Raw genomic sequence first — 16,983 nt, 5'->3', positions numbered from 1 at the left:
TCCTGCAGAGCAGAAATAAAGCCTGATAGGGCTTTCTGGACAGAGAAGCTTTATTATTTTAATTTCTTAAAATAACACACAGGTATTAAGGCTACAACTACAAGCCCTGAGAAGCTACGCAATCCTATTTTAAGGATGGGCTATGCACCCTGTTTATTCATTTTGTGGCTATTGTAAGTCTTTAATTACACGATTTTCTTTTGCCGCTCTCCCCCCCCGGTTGCTGTAGGGCACACCACCAACACCTGGAGGTACTTAAACCCCCTGAGCACCCCCACACAGGGCTGTGACCCCGGATGACACATTTTGGTGTCCCCCATCCCTCTCCTTACCCCTTAAACCCCCCTGCATCTGACACCCCTTCTGCTTTCCGGGGGGGCTCCGTTGAACCAGCCCCGAGCCCTGCCACACAGGGGATGCTCCAACGGGCTTGGGACCCCCGAGGAAACCCCCAGCAGAAGCTCCACACCCCTTCTCCTCCTCACCCCATCCTCAGGAAGGCGGCGAGCACCCGCGTGTGGGATCCCCTTTTCCCTCCATCCTCCCCCCCGCTCCCACCCAGGCCTTTTGGGGCCGCTCCCCGCCCCATCCCCGCTCCCAAATCCCACATCCCCGCTCCCAAATCCTGCACTGAGCGGCTCGGGGGAGGCAGCACCGCCCCGAGCCGTGGGGCCGGGCTCTCCCCTCCATATTTTTTGACCTCCCCCCCCCGGGGTTTTTCCCTTCCCTTTCCGCCGGTCGGGGCGGGGCGCGGGGCGGGCGCTGCCAGTCCCTCCGCCGCCTCCCCCCGCGCCAAGCCGCGTCCCAGCCGCCGGAGCCTGCACGGCCTCAAAAAATATATTTTATTTTATTTTTTTAAAAAAAAGGAAAACACAGCGAGAGGAAAAAAATATCATCAAAAAGGCACGGCACGGCCCCGGCTGCTCCCTCCCTCCAAAAAAAAAAAAAAAGAGAAAAAAAGAGAAAAAAAAAAAAAGGCAGCGCCGGCAGCGAGCTGAGCCAGCCCCCTCCCCATGGAGGAGCAGCCCCCTCCCCACCACCACCACCACCACCATTACTACTACTACAGCCACCACCGCCCGCACAGCCCCTACCTGCCGCCGCCCGACGGCCGAGCCCAGCCCAAGCCGCCGCTCCACAAGCACCCGCAGCACCAGGAGGCGCCGAAGCGGAGAACAGGTCCGGGGGCTGAGGGGAAGGGGGGGAGGAGGTCGGGACGGGGCTGGTGACCTTCGCGGGGTGGCGGCGGGGCCTTCCTCATCCTTCCTCATCCTCCTCCTCACCCTCCTCCTCCTCCTCCCCCGGCCCGGCTGGAAGCTTCTCCGCCGCGCTGGGGCCGCTTCCTGTCCGCCATGTTGGAGCCGGCGCGGCTGAGGGAGCCGCGGGGCCGGCGGCAGCGCCGGGCACGTGTGGGGCCGGCCCCGGGGCCGTGCGGGGAGGGGAAGGGAGGAAAAAAAAATAATAAAAATAAAAAATAAGGGAGCGAGGAGGCGGTTGGGGATGAAGAAGGAGAAGAAGGGGGTGAAGGGGGTGAAGGGGGGGGGGGGGGAGGCCGCCCCGTGTGGAAAAGTGATGAGCGTGCAAATCAATGAGTCACGGAAAGCGCAGGGCGGCGGCCTCCCTCCCTCCTCAGCCTCCTCTCCTCAGCCTCCTTCCCTCTTCAGCCTCCTTCTCTCCTCAGCCCCCTTCCCTCCCTGCCTCCCTCCTTCCCTCCTCAGCCTCCTGCCCCGGCCTCCTCCAGCCGCAGCCCCATGAGGAGCCTCATATTGGGGGAACCCCCCCATCCCCCTCGCGGAGAGGCCTCCTCCCGTTAAAACACGACCTCACCCCCCCCAACACACACAGACACACCGCCCGTTCTGCTAATAAATAAATAAAAATAAAAATAAAAGCGGCCGGGGGTGCGGCAGGAGGGATAAATAAAAATAAAAGCGGTCGGGAGGCAGCGCGGGGTGGGATGAGGAGTCGCGGTGCCATGTGCGTGGGGGGGGTTGTTTTGGTTTTATTTTTTTTTTTTGGTGGGGTTTTTGTGTTTTTTTATATCCCCCCCTCCATACACATACTCCTTGAAATCTTCACTTCCATCAGCGGGGAGCTCAGAGGCCCTGGGGCAGCTCCCTCCTGCCCAGGAGCCCCACAGGTAGCAGGGGGGCTCCCCACATGCTGCCCCCCGACACCCCTTCCTCTTGGCTCCTCGCCTCCTTCCCACGTCCTCCTCACCCCCCAAAATTTGGGTCACTGCCCCCCTTGGCTCCAGGCCGGAGCCAGCCACCCCAAACATTGATTTGGGGCAAAACTCAGCCGAGTTGGGAAACCTTGAAAACTGGGACTCGAAACTGCTGACACGCTGACTTGGTGAAATGGATTTTTTTTCTTCATTTTTGTTCTTTTTGCTCCTCGTCCGCAGTGGTCTCGTGACCGCGCGTATTGTTTTGTTTCGTTAGCTGGTGGTGTCAGGAGCCCCGAGTCGCGCAAGGTCAGCTGCACCACGTTACTCCTGAGTGGGCTTCCCCCGCTCTCTGCTAGGGAATATTTAATTTTTAGCCCTCGACTCAGCTGAGAGTCCCGCCCTGCTCGTTTTCTCTGGGATGAAGTATTTATGGGCCCCGTTCCGAGCAGCGCCTTTGGAAGTTGCAGTGGAAGTTGTGGTGGTTGGAGATACTCGAGTGTAGTAAAACCCTTTTTGATCCCTCTCGACAAACGGGGCTGTGGAATTTCTGTAAAGATCCCCTACAAGGATTCCCGTGTTCCCGAGTCGCGCAGAGCTTGAGCAGTTACATCTGCCGCGCATCTGAGGCTCCAGGATGTGAGGATAACAATGATTTTTTTAGTATAGCTGCATAATTCAGCAGCAGCGGTGACAACAAAAACATTCTTTTCCAAGCTGGAGTCCTGCCCGCTCTCGGGCCTGGGGGACGCGTGGTGCTCTGCGCCGGCTCGAGGAAGGCGAGGTGGTTCGGTCTGGGCTTTCTGCTCCGCTTAAATCATGACCTCAAGACCTTGAGAGCCTTCAGGCCCAGAATTGAAGTCCAGAAACAAAATGGGGAGATGAGATAACAGCACGGTGCCCCGCTTTGGTGGGCTGGAGCCCTCACGAGCGCTTCCCTGGGATGTTCTCGGTGGGCAGGAGGCCGGCGGCGGTGCTCGGGGGACACGGTGCTTCCCGGTTCCCTCGCCTGCTCCAAGCACGTGTAGGGAGGTGCCGGTTGGAAATGACAGAGGAAATGCTGCCACCTTGTCCTCCCTCCAGCTTCCAGCCGGACTCGCACGTGTCCTTCAGAAGGCGGCTTGTTGTCTCTTCTAGAGGTGGCACTTGGAGGAAGGTGGGAGGGGGGGTTGCTGGTGCCACAGGCCTGTGAGAGGACAGAGGCCGTGGAGCTGGCTCACAGGGTAGATGCCGAATTTCAAGGAATTTTGGAGCGAAGGCAGCAGGGCCCTCTCTCTTGAAGCATCCTGGGAATTTCCTCTGCGTGACCTGGAAATGGCAGCTGATGAAATAGCTCGCCAGGTTGCAAGGGAGTTTCAGTACAGCGTATTTTCCTTGTGCAGCGTTCAGGTGTCTCTTTGCTTTATTTTGTTACCCGTGTTAAACACCACACTGCTGTTGGGTGAGAGCCGATAGCTGCTGGTGCCTTCTGCTGAACTTTTCCTTAGCTTCCAGCAAATAAGGATGTGTTTTCACGTATCAGAGAGCAGACAAAGTTTTCCTATTTTAAAACATCTGCTTGGTGAAACTGTATATGTTTGGGGCTGATTACAGCTTTTTGCAATCAGAAGTGTGACGATTCCCGTTCTAATTCTTGCTTTTTGTTGTCTTTGGCTTTCTTCTAGGCTATGGAGAGCTAAATGGTAACGCAGGGGAACGAGAAGTGTCGCTGAAGGGCCTGTGCTCTGATGAAACCACCAACCCAGGATCCAGGGTACCCAATGGCAGCCAGCAACTCGTAGACACTAATGTGACCCCAAAGCAGACCGTTAAGGCCGGTGCTTTGGGGAAAGCCGGAATCAAAACCAAGAACTTCGTTCAGAAAAATAGCATGGACAAAAAGAATGAGAAGTCCTACGAAAACAAGCTTAGAGAAAGTCAGTCCTCAGACAAGCCAGAGGGAGTGTCTGTCCCAAACGGCGTGGTAACCAATAACTCCAGCTACATCACCAATGGCTACGTAGGCAAGGGGGCCGATAACGATGGTAGCGGCTCTGAGAGTGGATATACTACGCCGAAGAAACGGAAAGGCAGGCGCAACAGTGCCAAGGGTTGTGAGAACTTGAATCTAGTACAGGACAAAATAATGCAACAGGAGGTCAGCACGCCGACCTTAAAACAGGAACTTGAGAGTTTCAAGCCTGATTATAGTGAACAAAAGGGGAACCGAATCGAAAATACTAAGCCCGTTTGGAAATACGAGGCTGGGGCTGGTGGAGCAGGCCGAGGAAAGCCTGGGCTTGGGGATGTACAGCGAAAAAACTCTGATGCCAAACCTGGGATTAGCAGCAAGAAGTTTGATGACCGGCCCAAAGGGAAGCATGCTTCGTCAGCTACGTCTAAAGAGGACTCATGGACCTTATTTAAGCCACCCCCAGTTTTTCCAGTGGACAATAGCAGTGCTAAAATTGTTCCCAAAATAAGTTATGCAAGTAAAGTTAAAGAAAACCTCAACAAAGCAGCTCAAACCCCATCCACGTCATCGTCGTCGTCTTCGTCATCTGCCGGGGAAACTCAGGCCCAAACATCAAGTCGACTGTCCCAAGTCCCCATGTCTGCTATGAAATCTGTTACTTCTGCTAGCTTTTCAAACGGGCCAATTTTAGCAGGGACTGATGGAAATGTGTATTCTCCAGGGACCCAGCCACTGCTCACAACTGCTGCTAGTACTGTAACATCAACCTCTTCTGAGTCAGTACCCCAGGACATAAGTACAGCTTCGACAGCTCTCGAACAAAAGAAATCTAGCCTTTTTATCTACCCTTCAAATATGCAAACTGTGCTTCTGGGTACAGCGCAAGTCGACTTCCCATCGCAGACAAATCAGCAGAACCTGGGAGATATCTTCCAGAACCAGTGGGGCTTGTCGTTCATAAACGAGCCCAGCGCTGGCCCCGAAACTGTTGTGGGGAAACCTGCGGATAATCAGTTAATGGAAGTGACATTTCAAGGGGAATATCCTGCCACTTTGGTTTCACAGTGTGCTGAAATCATTCCCTCAGGAACTGAACAACCTGTGTTTCCTAAGGCTTACGAGCTGGATAAACGGACTAGCCCTCCAATTCTTAGCGCTATTCTTAAGCCTGGGACTGCTGTCGAGGGTGGTGGTGTAGCTTTGGAGTCGCATCACGCCGGTGAGCTGCAAAAGGCAGACACCGGTAGCCAAGGTGCTTTAGTGTTTCTTTCAAAAGACTATGAAGTAGAGAATCCTCTGGCCTCTCCCACGAACAATTTGTTAGCCTCCGCCAAAGAACAGGGGTACCAGAGAGGCCTAGAAAGGAAAGATAGCTGGGGTTCTTTTGACCTGAGTGCTGCTGTTAAATATCACACTAAAGGTAATGGCTTAACGCGCTGCCTAAGGGCATTCTCTGTTCTTCTTTTTCCTTTTTATTTTCCTTTGAAGTGCAATGCAGTATTATAACGCGGTGTATTTCTTACAGCAGTTCTGATTGTTTTAGAAACGGGCTTTCTGCTTGCATATGTCTAATGGCAATAACGGTTTGGGAAAATTCCTGTAAAAGTTATTTAGCTTCTGTTAGCAGCTCGTTCCTCTATTCCAATGGACAAGCGTAAGTGATGTCGCTAGGGGTAATGGCTAGCTATTAGCATGTTTTGCATTTTAATTCCTATGGAACCAGCAGGTCTTCCTGTCCTTCTTGGCACTGGGAGGCGTTCGGTGTGTAGGTTCACCTGCCCTGTTCCAGCTTTACCAGCTTTCCTGTTACCGAGAGGACTTCGTGGTCTGTGCTCGCACCTCTTCCACCAAAGTGTTGCAGCTTCTCCCCTGGGCAGATCTGGCCATGAAATCGTGGCTTTAAGGAAAGGAAAATGATTCCTATGCATCTCTGGCTCCTCACAGTGTGATTTATTTTATTTTCTTTTTTTTTAATTTCTATTTTTCAGCACCACCCCTACACTTTTCTCTATCCTTCTTAAATATTATGGCAACAGCAAGACAAATCTCTGCGTATCATCTCTTCTGCAAGCTGCAGATTGAATTTTCCTGTTCTCTTTGTAGGCCAAATCTTTCAGATGATTTTATTGCTTTCATGGAGTCCTTTGTAGTCTGGCTCTTTTTTATTAAAACCTGAAATGACTGAAGCACGATACGGGTGCGCAGAGCTGGGAGTGAGCAGAGCAAAGGCTGTAGGACAGCTTGCTCTCTGCTTTACCTCTGGTCTCGGCCCCAAAACCTCAGAGGTCTCTCCTAGGCCTGACTCGGTGCTAGGAGGAGCTGAGGTTCCCTTTTGGCACGGTGTTTTCTCCCCCTCTGGCAAACACTGGGACCTTTTCTGTTCTCCTCCACATTGCCTGTCCCTGAATCCCCCTGCCCCGAGGGTGAAGAAGGCAATCACCCATTTTGTGGGGACGCTTCGACGTGTGTACATGGGTAATATCTCAGCCCCTCTGCAGAGGGGTTAGTGTTTGGGTGGCTTTGGCAAACTTGTGTTTTGACCCACACGAAGTTGTGAAGTTACCTCTTTATAAACTCCTTGTCTAAAACACAGAATCGTAGATAACTTCCTTCAGTAATAGTAAGCCCGGTCACTTAAAAACAATTCATTTTTCGATAGATTTTTATCTGGGTCTTATTCCTCCACCCTCTGCTCGGTCTATTCCAGCTTTAGTGCAAGCTTTCTGTACTCATTTCTTGTCTGCCCGCAGCCTGAATTTAATTTTCTCATCAGAAATGGGGTGCCACAAGCCTAGTGTGGTGTAGAAGGGAAGTCCTGGGCAAATCCTCTTAAGTTTGCAAATGTTTCTAACATTTAAATTTGTCTCCCTTTGTCAGCCTGGACTTTCTTGTACAAAAGTAACCTTGTACAGCCTCAGCAAGGCTCCTCGGCTCTCCCTTTCTCACCAGCTGCGAGAAAGACAGACCCCAGTAAAACAATAGTACCAACAGGAAAATAAAGACCACTCCCTTCCCATGTCCTCTTAAGGAGGTGTTAACTTCAAAGTCTGGCTGAGTTCAGTCTTTCTGAACTCTGAGGTTAATTGCATTCAGCGGCAAGAGCAGACACCTCAATCGCTCCTTTTAAAGCTCTGCTTTCTGCTCCTTCCTCTCCTGGGCAGGCGTCCCCACGTGGGCCTTGCTCTGGGCAGCCAGAGCGAGCACCTTGGTGCTTGGCTGTCCTGGGAAGACGGGGCTCCTGCCCTGCCACTCCTCTGTGCCTAATTATTTTGCAGGCTGTGTCTGTGCCAGCTGCAGGGGGTTATTTAGGGGCACAGGATCACGGGGGTGCCAGTAGTGCGGTGGCAGGGTGCTCCGGGCAGCCTGAGCTCCTTTTTCTCTGCAGTCTGCAGGTGCTATTGTGGGTGTACCAAGCAGAGATCAGTCTAGGGCTTAGTACGTTTTCTGCAGTGATGCTGGACGTTGTGTTTTGGGGTTTGCTGGAGGCTGTTGTGGTGAGTTTAGTGCAAGTGGTGTTGGAGGAACAGCGTTTTCCCTGCCCTGTGCATGATGGAAAACCCCAGTGCCACCGTCCTGCAGTCAGGCCGTGTTCGTGCCCTCCTCTGTCACACCAGATCAGAAATTATTTGGCAAACGGAGCTGCTGGGGAGCAGTTTGTGGGGCAGCAGTGGTTAATACCACGTGGTTCTCCATTTATTCTGGGTTATTTTCCTGGGGTCCCAGCCGGGAGCCAGCCTCTGCGGGGGGAAAGGAGCAGCTCTGTGCCCGGGCAGGCGTTCAGGTGTCGTGGGTAGCTGGGTCCTCGGCTTGTTTGGTTTGGAGTTAGAGAGGCCGGTGAACTCCTCCCTCTTCAGATCAATCTGTTTGCCTTTGAGCAAAGTCTCCATTGATCTCGGGATCTGCCCTGCCTGCGGGGTTATGGCCACAGAGACACAATTGCGGGGCAAGGACGGGGACGAGCTCGGGGCACCTGCCCTGCTGCGTTCCCTGCCCTGAGCTCCACCAGCAGTAAATCCAGCGCAGGCAGCACGTGGAGAGAGAGTGAGACGGGGAGATAGCAGCGAGGGCTGGGCTGTAGGACAAGCAGCCTCGAGGCTTTAGGACAAGTGCCTCGACGTGCAGCGATCCTCCTGCCTGCCTGCCAGACGTGGGTGCCAGCAGTGAGGTCCTGGCCGAGGAAGTTGAGCTCCTTCATGCACCCGGGTTGCCTTTTCCCCACAGGTCGGGGTGCTGGGAATGTTCTGGCAGGGCTGCTCCTGTTCTTGGATGCTTTTCATGTTGCTTCCTGTCCGCTCCCGCTCCGTGCTGTTGCTTCCCTTTTATTTTATTTTATTTTATTTTATTTTATTTTTTTTTTATAAGGGCAGAGAGGTTCCCCTGGTCATCCGACCTGCTTGGGTGTAAAACGTGATCCCCAACGGGGCTGCCTGGGTTGGCAGCACGCTCGTGGCAGTGCCTGAGACACTCGCTGCTGCCGTGTGGGATTTAGCAAGGTGGAGCTGAGTTACTTACACGCCGGTGGGTTACGCTGTCTGGTTGGAGCCAGGATTGTGAGCTTTGTGGGGGAGGCTGTGAGGACCAGGAAGGAGGGATGCTCTCACTCAGGGGCTTTATTCCCTCTTGGGTCAGAACCAAACCGTATCTCAGTGTGGCATTGCCAAAACCCTCATCATTTTGAGGCTGGGACTGGTCCTCGCAGGTGGTTTGGTCCTTGAGAAGAGGAGCCTTGGGAGTATCTCAGCTTCATTTCCGCTGAAATCAACACCTTCCCCTTGCTTTACTCCTCCAGATAGCTGGATGAAACATTTCATTCTGTAATTTTTGTCAAGGCTGTGCAGAATTTCTCTGTGATCGTCCAGGCTGAGGGTGCCTGTGGCTCGGAGCGGGCTCCGTCTGGCAGCTTTTGTGCTTGGGGGCTCGCTGGCATCCCGCTCACGAGCTGAGGAGAGGGTAAGCGAGGTCTTACGGTAGCAAAGACCACGTAGGTGGAGGAGAGAGGAACCTGCAGCAGTTTTCCTCTGCTGCCTTGCCCCCGAGTTCCTGCCCGCGCTGCCGCTTTGTTCCTTCGCGGCGTCTCGGCCGCGCCGCGGCTCCGCTCGCATGAAGAAGCAGAAGAGCGGCGTGGAAAATAGAGCGAGGCAGCGTGGGCCAGCAAGGATCTCGCCGGGATGGGGAACTGGGTCAGGAGAAACGGCAGAGCTGTGAATTCAGCAGATCTCATCCTTTGCATCAGGAAAGAGGGTGGGGGGAGCCGTGGTTTTCCCTCTGCCTCGGTGGGAAGGGGCTAGGGCTCAGTCTGTGGGCTGTGGGGCAGAAGCTGATTTAATTCTTCAACTCTCTGCTTTTTCCACGTGGCAGGAACCGCTGCCCAGTGGTATAATGATGAGTCTCTGCAGCATCAAATTTTTAATTTTTGCTTTTATTTCCTGGACAATCCCTGAACATAATCATCGCGTCCTGCGGAGCCATCAAACACGGATGCTCTTTCTGTGTTATTTTCTTTTCTAGCTGTTCGATTTAGGGACGATTGTCACTTTGTGTTAGGTTTATAGGAGCAGAAAACATCGCACAGTGCAGAGACTTTTGTTTGCAGGGGCATCCTCTCTAGCAAGGGAAACGTGTATAAAAGTGCCCATCTTAACGAGATACCACGTAAAGACTTCTTCCCCTCCAAGGTTACGTACCCATCCTGCTGTAAAGTTTATTGCCCCACGAGGAGCCTCAGTGCAATTCACCAGAGTGCCTTGGTCCGGTCCTGACATCAAAGCCCTCCCGGCAGCCCCCTGGTTTACTGGCAGTGCCCACGAGCGGCTCCTTTACCCGCAGCTCGATTGTGAAAGCCCTGGAGGAGAGGTTGGACACGGCTTTGGAGGTGACCTCGTTCGGCCCCCGGCTCGGAGCAGGGCTGGCTTTGAAGCCAGGTTGTGCAAGGGTTTGTGGATGGCAGTTATTTATTTACCTGCAGCTCGTGCTGCTGGCAGGCGGCGTCAGGAGTGTCGGGAAGATTGGGTATCGTGGTCGGCTTGCTTGTGCTGCTCGGTGTGGTATGTGGGTCAGGCTGAGCACCTGCCAGCCCCTGCATCCACACATTTAGGGTGTACGGGGTGCTTCACACCACCCTCTCCCTTACTGCTCCTTCCGAAGAAGTAAAGGAAGGTTGTTTGGAGTCTGGAGAGGGTTGTTTGGTTGGTTGTTTTTCATTAGATTGCAGAATCTTGATACTTGAAGTTGTTTGGTGGTGGTGTTCTGCTAGAAACTCCCCATATTTCACTGTCAGGCATATCCACGTGTAAGCAATTCCTTCTGATGCTGTCTGACAGAGCTTGTAGGACTGACTGGAAGCGCAGAAGGAAGCACCTCTGGCAGTAAGATGCCACACGGGCAATGCTTCAGCCTCCGCCTCGGGTTCGGTGCTCCGACGTGGAGGAGCCGGCGACGTGCAAGAGCAGTTTTCTGCCCCCTGCCTTTGGGGAAAGCTGTGAAAATTTGATGCTTTTCAGCGGTTAGGAAACGATGCGTCTGACTTCAGGGTGAATGGAAAACCCGATTCTGCTGGAGGGGATTTCGGTAGCTGGCTTGCTTCATTTCTGGGGCTCCTCGGGGTGAGGGAGCCCTCGTCCCAGTGGTTCGGGTTCCTCGGTGGAAGTAAAGCACTGCTGCTATTGTGAGGCCAAAATAACAGGCCTTGTAACGTTGGGTCAGGGCCTTCCTTACAAAAGGCTTAATTGTGCCGAGAGGACAGGTCATATTTATTTACATGCAATTTCCTGCCCCGGGGAGCTCGAGGTTGTAGGGAACAAAAGCCGAAGGGCCGCAAGCCAGGGGTTTTGTAGCCTTTTCTCACCTTCTTTCCCTCGTGTGCTTTACCTGTTGCTTGTGTTGCAGCCACGCGAGGCGTTGTGTTGTTCAATAACCTGTTGCCATCTCCGCTCCCACCTGTCGCGGCCGTGCTCCCCTCTGGCAGAAGGGAGGCTTTACAGATCGCTCCTGCAGCGCGTGCTCCTCCTCGCTGCTCTTTTCCATAATGATGCCTCTTAATCTTGGGCGCAGGGTGCAGTTAGCGTCTTCATAAATATGCCAGCTCATAAATGCAACCTGCGAGCGGCTGGCTATAGTTATTTTGAATAGGTCTCTAAAGACCTGCTGTGACTTAATTTTTTTAGGGGCTTAATTTAAACGGAGCAGCCTTCTGTCGCTTCTTAATGCGAACGAGGAGGACGTTTAACTTTCTTGTTACTCCGTAGGTAAACAGGGGAAGGCACGTGCTCTTCCAGAGAGGTCTGGGGGGGTCGGGTTGGTTTTTGTGCCATGGTGGCAAACTGGGGAAAGAGCCACGCGCCCCTGGAGCATCGCTCCCTGGTCTCTGCTGGTGCTGTTTGGCAGTGGCCTTGGAGCAGCCTGGGCACTGAGGGCTTTGATAGGAGCATGCTGTAAGCCACGAGGAAGTCTGTCCAGCACTTCTTGTATCATGCACGTAACGTGTTGGCTCATGAAAACCATCTCTGCAGGCTCCTTGTTGAAGCTGCAAGGCGTAAAGCATCACTGGAGGCAGAGCTGTAAATCCTCTAAGTCCTACAGACTGCAATGTGTAGGACTAGGGGCTGGTGGTGACATCTCTAACTCAGGGTTTGGTTGCCTGATGCCTCCAGCCGTGGTACAGCTGTCTCGATGCCTTTTGTCACCAGATCTCTGCAGTCCTGGGCTGTGTCGGGTGGGCTTTGTCCGATAGCTCCAGCGTGCCGCTTATGATGTCGTACCACGCTCCAGAAATCAAAGCCTGTTTGGGGTTGTCCGTAAGTACCACCTAGATGCACCTAGTAACAACGGTCTTCTCATTTTGTCTTTGCAGAAATGGAATCGATTTGGAATTTGCAGAAGCAAGGTAAGGATGCTGGGAATAACAAGCAAACCCAGTCGCTCTGTCCTGCTCTGACCTCTGGGATGGGTCTTGAGAGCCGGCCGTGCCGGTGTCTGGAGACGCTCGAGATTTTTGGCATTTGCTGTTTGTATCTCCTTGGGTTTATCTGTGCTGGGATCTCTGAAAGCCAGGCCAGCAAGCTGTACCGTGGCTGTGGGAGGCTCTGAGTGAAGCAGAGCACCTGAAAGAAAAACAGAGCCAGTCTAGATTTCATGAGTCTTGCGCATGTGCATGTCGTAATTGTTCTATTTTTCTGGTGCTGGGCGTCACACCCAAGATTAAGCTTTAGATTCGGGTGCCTCCCCCCCATTTTAGCTGTGACCACAGTGTGGGGAGAGCGTTATGTGGGGCCTTGTGCTTCCCATAGTGTTGCTGCACGTGATGCAACGAGGGCAGCAAGTGCAGCTCTGCACAGAGCTGGCGACCTGCCTTTAATTGCACCTCTTTTCGGGGTGGGAGGCTTTTGGTAACAGCTGAGGATCTTGCAGGTCCGTTGGGAATATCTTCAGCCACGGGTTCTGGAAGTAGCTTGCCGAAAACTTAGGATTTTGCTTTCTTTCCAGATCCCAAAAGGATAATCACCTACGATGAAGCCATGGATCACCCGGATCAATGAAGGTAGCAAGACAAGACTGCCTGTTATAACCTTTCTGCAGCACTCGTGCTGTTCGTGGGGGACAAAAGGCTTTTATGCTCCTTCTAAATCTTCAGTGCAGCAGAGGAACCATAACTAGAATCACAGGATAATATATACAAATATATAATATAGTTATTTAAAAATGGCGACTGAAAGTAATTAGACTTCTTAAGGAATCTGAAAATTTATTTCAACGAGACTACACACGTGATTATTTAATCTCCGGTACTGAATAGATTTTTTTTTTCTTTTTTTGTTTTGTTTTGTTTTTGTTTAAAGAGTGAATGCAAGTGATTAACAAACACAGACTCGATTTACAAGCCCAGTTCTAAAGTTCCTGCTGTCGTCTGCATGGGCAACAGCAACCCACTGGAGAGGCATTTCCACTTGACAAGGTCTCTGTTTCTTGTTCTGTGACTGTAGTGACACACTAATCACAGGGAAATCAGGATGATTCACCATCCTTCATCTCCCCTTTCCCTTCCACCTCCCCCCCTTTTTTTTTTTCCTGTTTTGTTTTCCATTGAATGCTGGAGAAACACCTTGAAGTTTGCAGAGTTTCTTTTTTTTTTTTTTTTTTTTTCCAGAGAATTATAACATATTTTTGCCAGGAGTAAAGCAGCCAGTCCTATTTTGGGAAAATTGTCATAAAGCATCGTTCTTCTGGGGGAAAGATGGTAATACTGCAGTTCTAGGATGCATGGTGAAGTCACACAGTTGACCTGGCTCCGGTTACACGTTGGACTATTGCAACTGAAGAGTTGTTTCGTTTTAAAAGACAACATGGAAAACTAAATAATTGGTTTAGGCATTTAATATGGTTTAAAAAAAAAAAATACAAAACAGACAAAAAAATCAACAAACACCACTGTTCCCACAGGTTAATGCCATTGTATTACTGGGAGCAAAAAAAAAAAAAAAAAAAAATCTCTTGCTTTCAACGTAGGTGCTTCATACTTGCTCTGTCTGTCTCCTAACACTACGTGTGCTGGATTTTTTTTCCCATTTTCATTGAAAAACTGAAGTGGAATTGAGATCTGCTAACTCTCACCCTTCTTTAATTATTTTTTTTTCTCTTAAAAAATTGAAAAAAAAAAAAAAAAAAAAGGAGGAAAAAAAAACACAAAAATTTTAAAAAGGAAAAAAAAAAAAAAGAAAAATGGGAACTTGAATCCTTTTCAGTTTGTCTGTAGATCACCGATGGCTGGGCTCCCCGCACCTGCCCGTTGGAAACGCTCTTTTATATTTTAACGCAGTCTGTGTATTTCCGGGCTCTGCTTCTAATTATCTCTTAATAAAAATATATTTTATTACAAAAAAATGGAGGGCTTAGGAATGAAAATAATAATTTAAAAAAAATAATGAACGAAAGGAGAGCTTTCTAGCAGTGGTAGCGAAGGCTGCTCAGCCTGCAGGCTCCAGCTGTGTAACCCGCTCTGTCCCGTTGCAGCTTGTGTGTGGCACGTCCAAACCCTCTGGGGGCTGCGTGGTTCTCGTGGGGGGGCTCCCGGTGGGAGGATCGGAGGGTCCAAGGCGAGAGCCAGCAGTGAATAACCCCGAAAGCAACCCCGAGGGGTTTCTGGCCCCTCTGAGCTCAGCGCCAGCTCGCGTGTGCCTGGGCACCCAGCTCAGCAGAGGTGCTGAATCCTCTGGTGAGGCTGGATCCTCTGGGGCATTACAGGAAGCAGAGAAGCCCAAACCTTTCGCCTACCCCTCGTGCTTAGATTTATCCACTTTTTTTTTTTTTTTTACTTTTTTTTTTGTTAACGACGAGTATGTAGCATGCCTTTTTAATTGTTTTTGTTCTTTTAATGAGATTGTTCCTGGATGAAGCGCTTAGGTTCACGGTGGGACATCGAAACCGAATTCTGTACCTTTTGTAAGAGTGCTAGCTTTCTGCAATGCTTAGTTTTAAAAGTTTGACTCTGGATTGCCTACTCCATTTTATGTATGAAGTGCTATATAGTATAATACCCTGGTATGATACTGTATAGTGGCGATGTATTGTATCAGTCCAAGCTCAGAAATTTGTGGTTGGCCAGTCGCTGGTAGTTCTGTTTCACCTATAAACTGTATCACCCTTGCAGGTGTGTGTAACTTGCAGATGTACAACATGTTTACAGATGTGCCCTACATCTAGTCCTCCTACCTTCCTGTTTTTACTTCTGTTGAGTCTCCCAACTGCTTGCCAAAAGTCGGAATCGCCTCCCGCTCCCCTGCGAAAGAGCCGGGGCGTTCCTGAGCTTTAAGGTGTTGAACAAACTGGACAACGGGGCTGGTGGGAGGGGTAAGGGAGAAGAAATCATTTTTTATTATTATTATTTTCAAAATGGAAGAAGTGTCGAAGGCTGATGGCAAAGTTTCCAGTTTGTTTTACTGGCTTTAAGGCTCTGCTGTGTATTTATTTGCCTTGTGTAGTCACTTGTCGCCTTAAGGGCTGGGTTCCATTACAAAAAAAAAAAAAAAAAAGAAAAAAAAAAAGACAAAACCAAGACCTGTTTTGCTCCCCTGGGGGGGTCTGAGCTGTCCTGGTACCCTGCCCCGGCTAGGAGCTCTGAAGGAAGCACGGTGCACACGCTGGGTGGGTTGGTTGGTCCCCGACCTCCGTCCCCGCTGCTCTGTCTCGCGGCCGCGTGGCCCCGTGCCGGCCGTACCCATGCAGAGACCCCTCCTCTGCTGTGTCTTTGAACATCCCCTCTTCAAACACCCGTCTGTCTGTCTGTCTGCACGAGCTCCTCGGCACGTGCTCGGCACTACGTGGTTAGGAAATCCTTTTTCCAAGCTCTCGTGGCCGCAGCCCGCCGCTGAAGGCAGCGCAGGTTTGGTTAGGTAGCGCCCAGAGCCAGGCAGGACCGTGGAAGAAGCTTTTCTCTGTGCTTTGTGTAACTCGCCCTGTCCGTCTGCAGTCCTCCCCAAGTCCTCACACAATTCCTTACTGAGCACTTATTAAAAATATCTTAAGATTTAATCTGTTTTCTGATTATTTTTGTGTAAACTTATAAAAAAAAAAAAAAAAAAAGAAAAAAAAAGTGAAATTGAGCTGTGACTAATTTTAGCGCATTGAATTAATGCTAAGGTGTTCCTGATCGGTCTCGTGGTTTGTTTGTTGGACTCAGAGTATTAGTACTGTAGCATAAACCAAAAACAGCCCGCAGGGGGTGCGCAGCCCCCTGCCCGGGGCTGGGGGCGTCTGCGGCGCGAGGAGGAGCGTGTGGTTCTGGTGCCATTGCTTTCGTTACGCTGAGCTGAGGAAGGTCAAAACAAAACCCCTTGGGTGTGTGTAGTGCTGGGAAGTAGCTCTAAGGGTGAAATCACCACCTATTTTTGTAATGGCTACGAACTAATTCAGGTTAAGGCTTCTTTCACCTTTCTGTTCTCATCGGAGGCGCTACGTGTCCCTTTCTGCCCGGTTCCCTTTTTTTTTTTTTTGGCTTCCTATTTATTTGAGTAGTGATTCCTGCCCGAGACAGGGGATGTGCAGGTGTGTGGGCATCCCTGCGGCACTGCTTTCTCCTCTGGATGGAGGCTTGGTCTTTCCCCACCTCTCCTGCCTCCCCGGCAGGTCCTGTAGGGTGTCTTTGGGGTCTCCTGTACCCAAGGCTTGGGCGCATGCTTTCTTGGCAGGTTGGGGAGCACTTGGTGTGCTCCCCGAAGCTGCTCTGTGCAGAGGAAGGCCCTCCAAGCCCCTCGGTCCCCTTTTCTGGGCCTGTTTGCCAGGTGTTCAGCTTCCAAGGTCTGCTTGCGTTTTGGTTTTGTTCTAAACCCATCTGCGAAACCCGTTTCCAAAATCTCTCCGATTTCGGAAGGCTCTCTGATAACACGGGTAGCTCCAGCGTCTGCTTTCTGGTGCTCACCTGCTTCAACCCATCCCCCTTCCTGAGCCGCCAGCCCCGCTGTTTGCCTTCCCTCGCTGCTGGGAGCTTCTTTTAAACGTGGATTTTCTTTTAAAAGAAAATTCTCGCTGGGTTGCGAGCGTGCCAGCTGCTTGACGGGGGTCGGTGACGGGGAGAGCCGGCTGGCTAAATCAGAAGGGAAATCTCTTCCTGCTTGGAACAAAATTAAGAGATGGAAGTTGTCCTCTGTGTGTAATTAGTGCTTTTCACCTTAAAAAGAGCATCACCTCAGCACGACCGCATCCTTTCCAGAAGAGGCTGGCGGGTGACTGCGGGAGCACCTCGGGCCGATTTCGGGACTGCTCGTGCACAGCCGGTGGCTTTCCCCTGCATCCAGTTTTTGCTCTTGATTCAGCGTTTTCAGTGAATTGCCAAGGTGTCCGGAGCTTTCAGGAGTCTTGTCCCTAGCAGATC

General features: G+C 51.3%; 1 protein-coding gene across 5 annotated transcripts in view; it reads left to right on the top strand.

The window, feature by feature from the left end:
* Window positions 1-763: 763 nt before the first annotated feature.
* Window positions 764-16,983, top strand: part of NUFIP2 (nuclear FMR1 interacting protein 2) — a 34,547-nt gene continuing 18,327 nt past the window's right edge. Inside the window, exons 1-5 of one of the 5 annotated variants that reach the window (XM_082776438.1) lie at window positions 764-1,179; window positions 3,832-5,541; window positions 11,971-12,003; window positions 12,603-12,657; window positions 13,264-15,164. In XM_082776438.1, coding sequence (XP_082632564.1) covers window positions 1,014-1,179; window positions 3,832-5,541; window positions 11,971-12,003; window positions 12,603-12,655 — 1,962 coding nt within the window. In that variant the 5' untranslated portion in view covers window positions 764-1,013 and the 3' untranslated portion in view covers window positions 12,656-12,657; window positions 13,264-15,164. Of the gene's footprint in view, window positions 1,180-3,831; window positions 5,542-11,970; window positions 12,004-12,602; window positions 15,165-16,983 lie in introns of those variants that run through there. The other 4 variants (XM_082776436.1, XM_082776437.1, XM_082776439.1 and 1 more) reach the window with 4 other exon arrangements.

This window comes from Aythya marila (genome assembly GCF_965140915.1).
Source record: "Aythya marila genome assembly, chromosome: 20".
In the NCBI taxonomy this organism is placed as follows: Eukaryota; Metazoa; Chordata; class Aves; order Anseriformes; family Anatidae; genus Aythya; species Aythya marila.
This window is presented reverse-complemented; position numbering and strand designations above follow the sequence as displayed.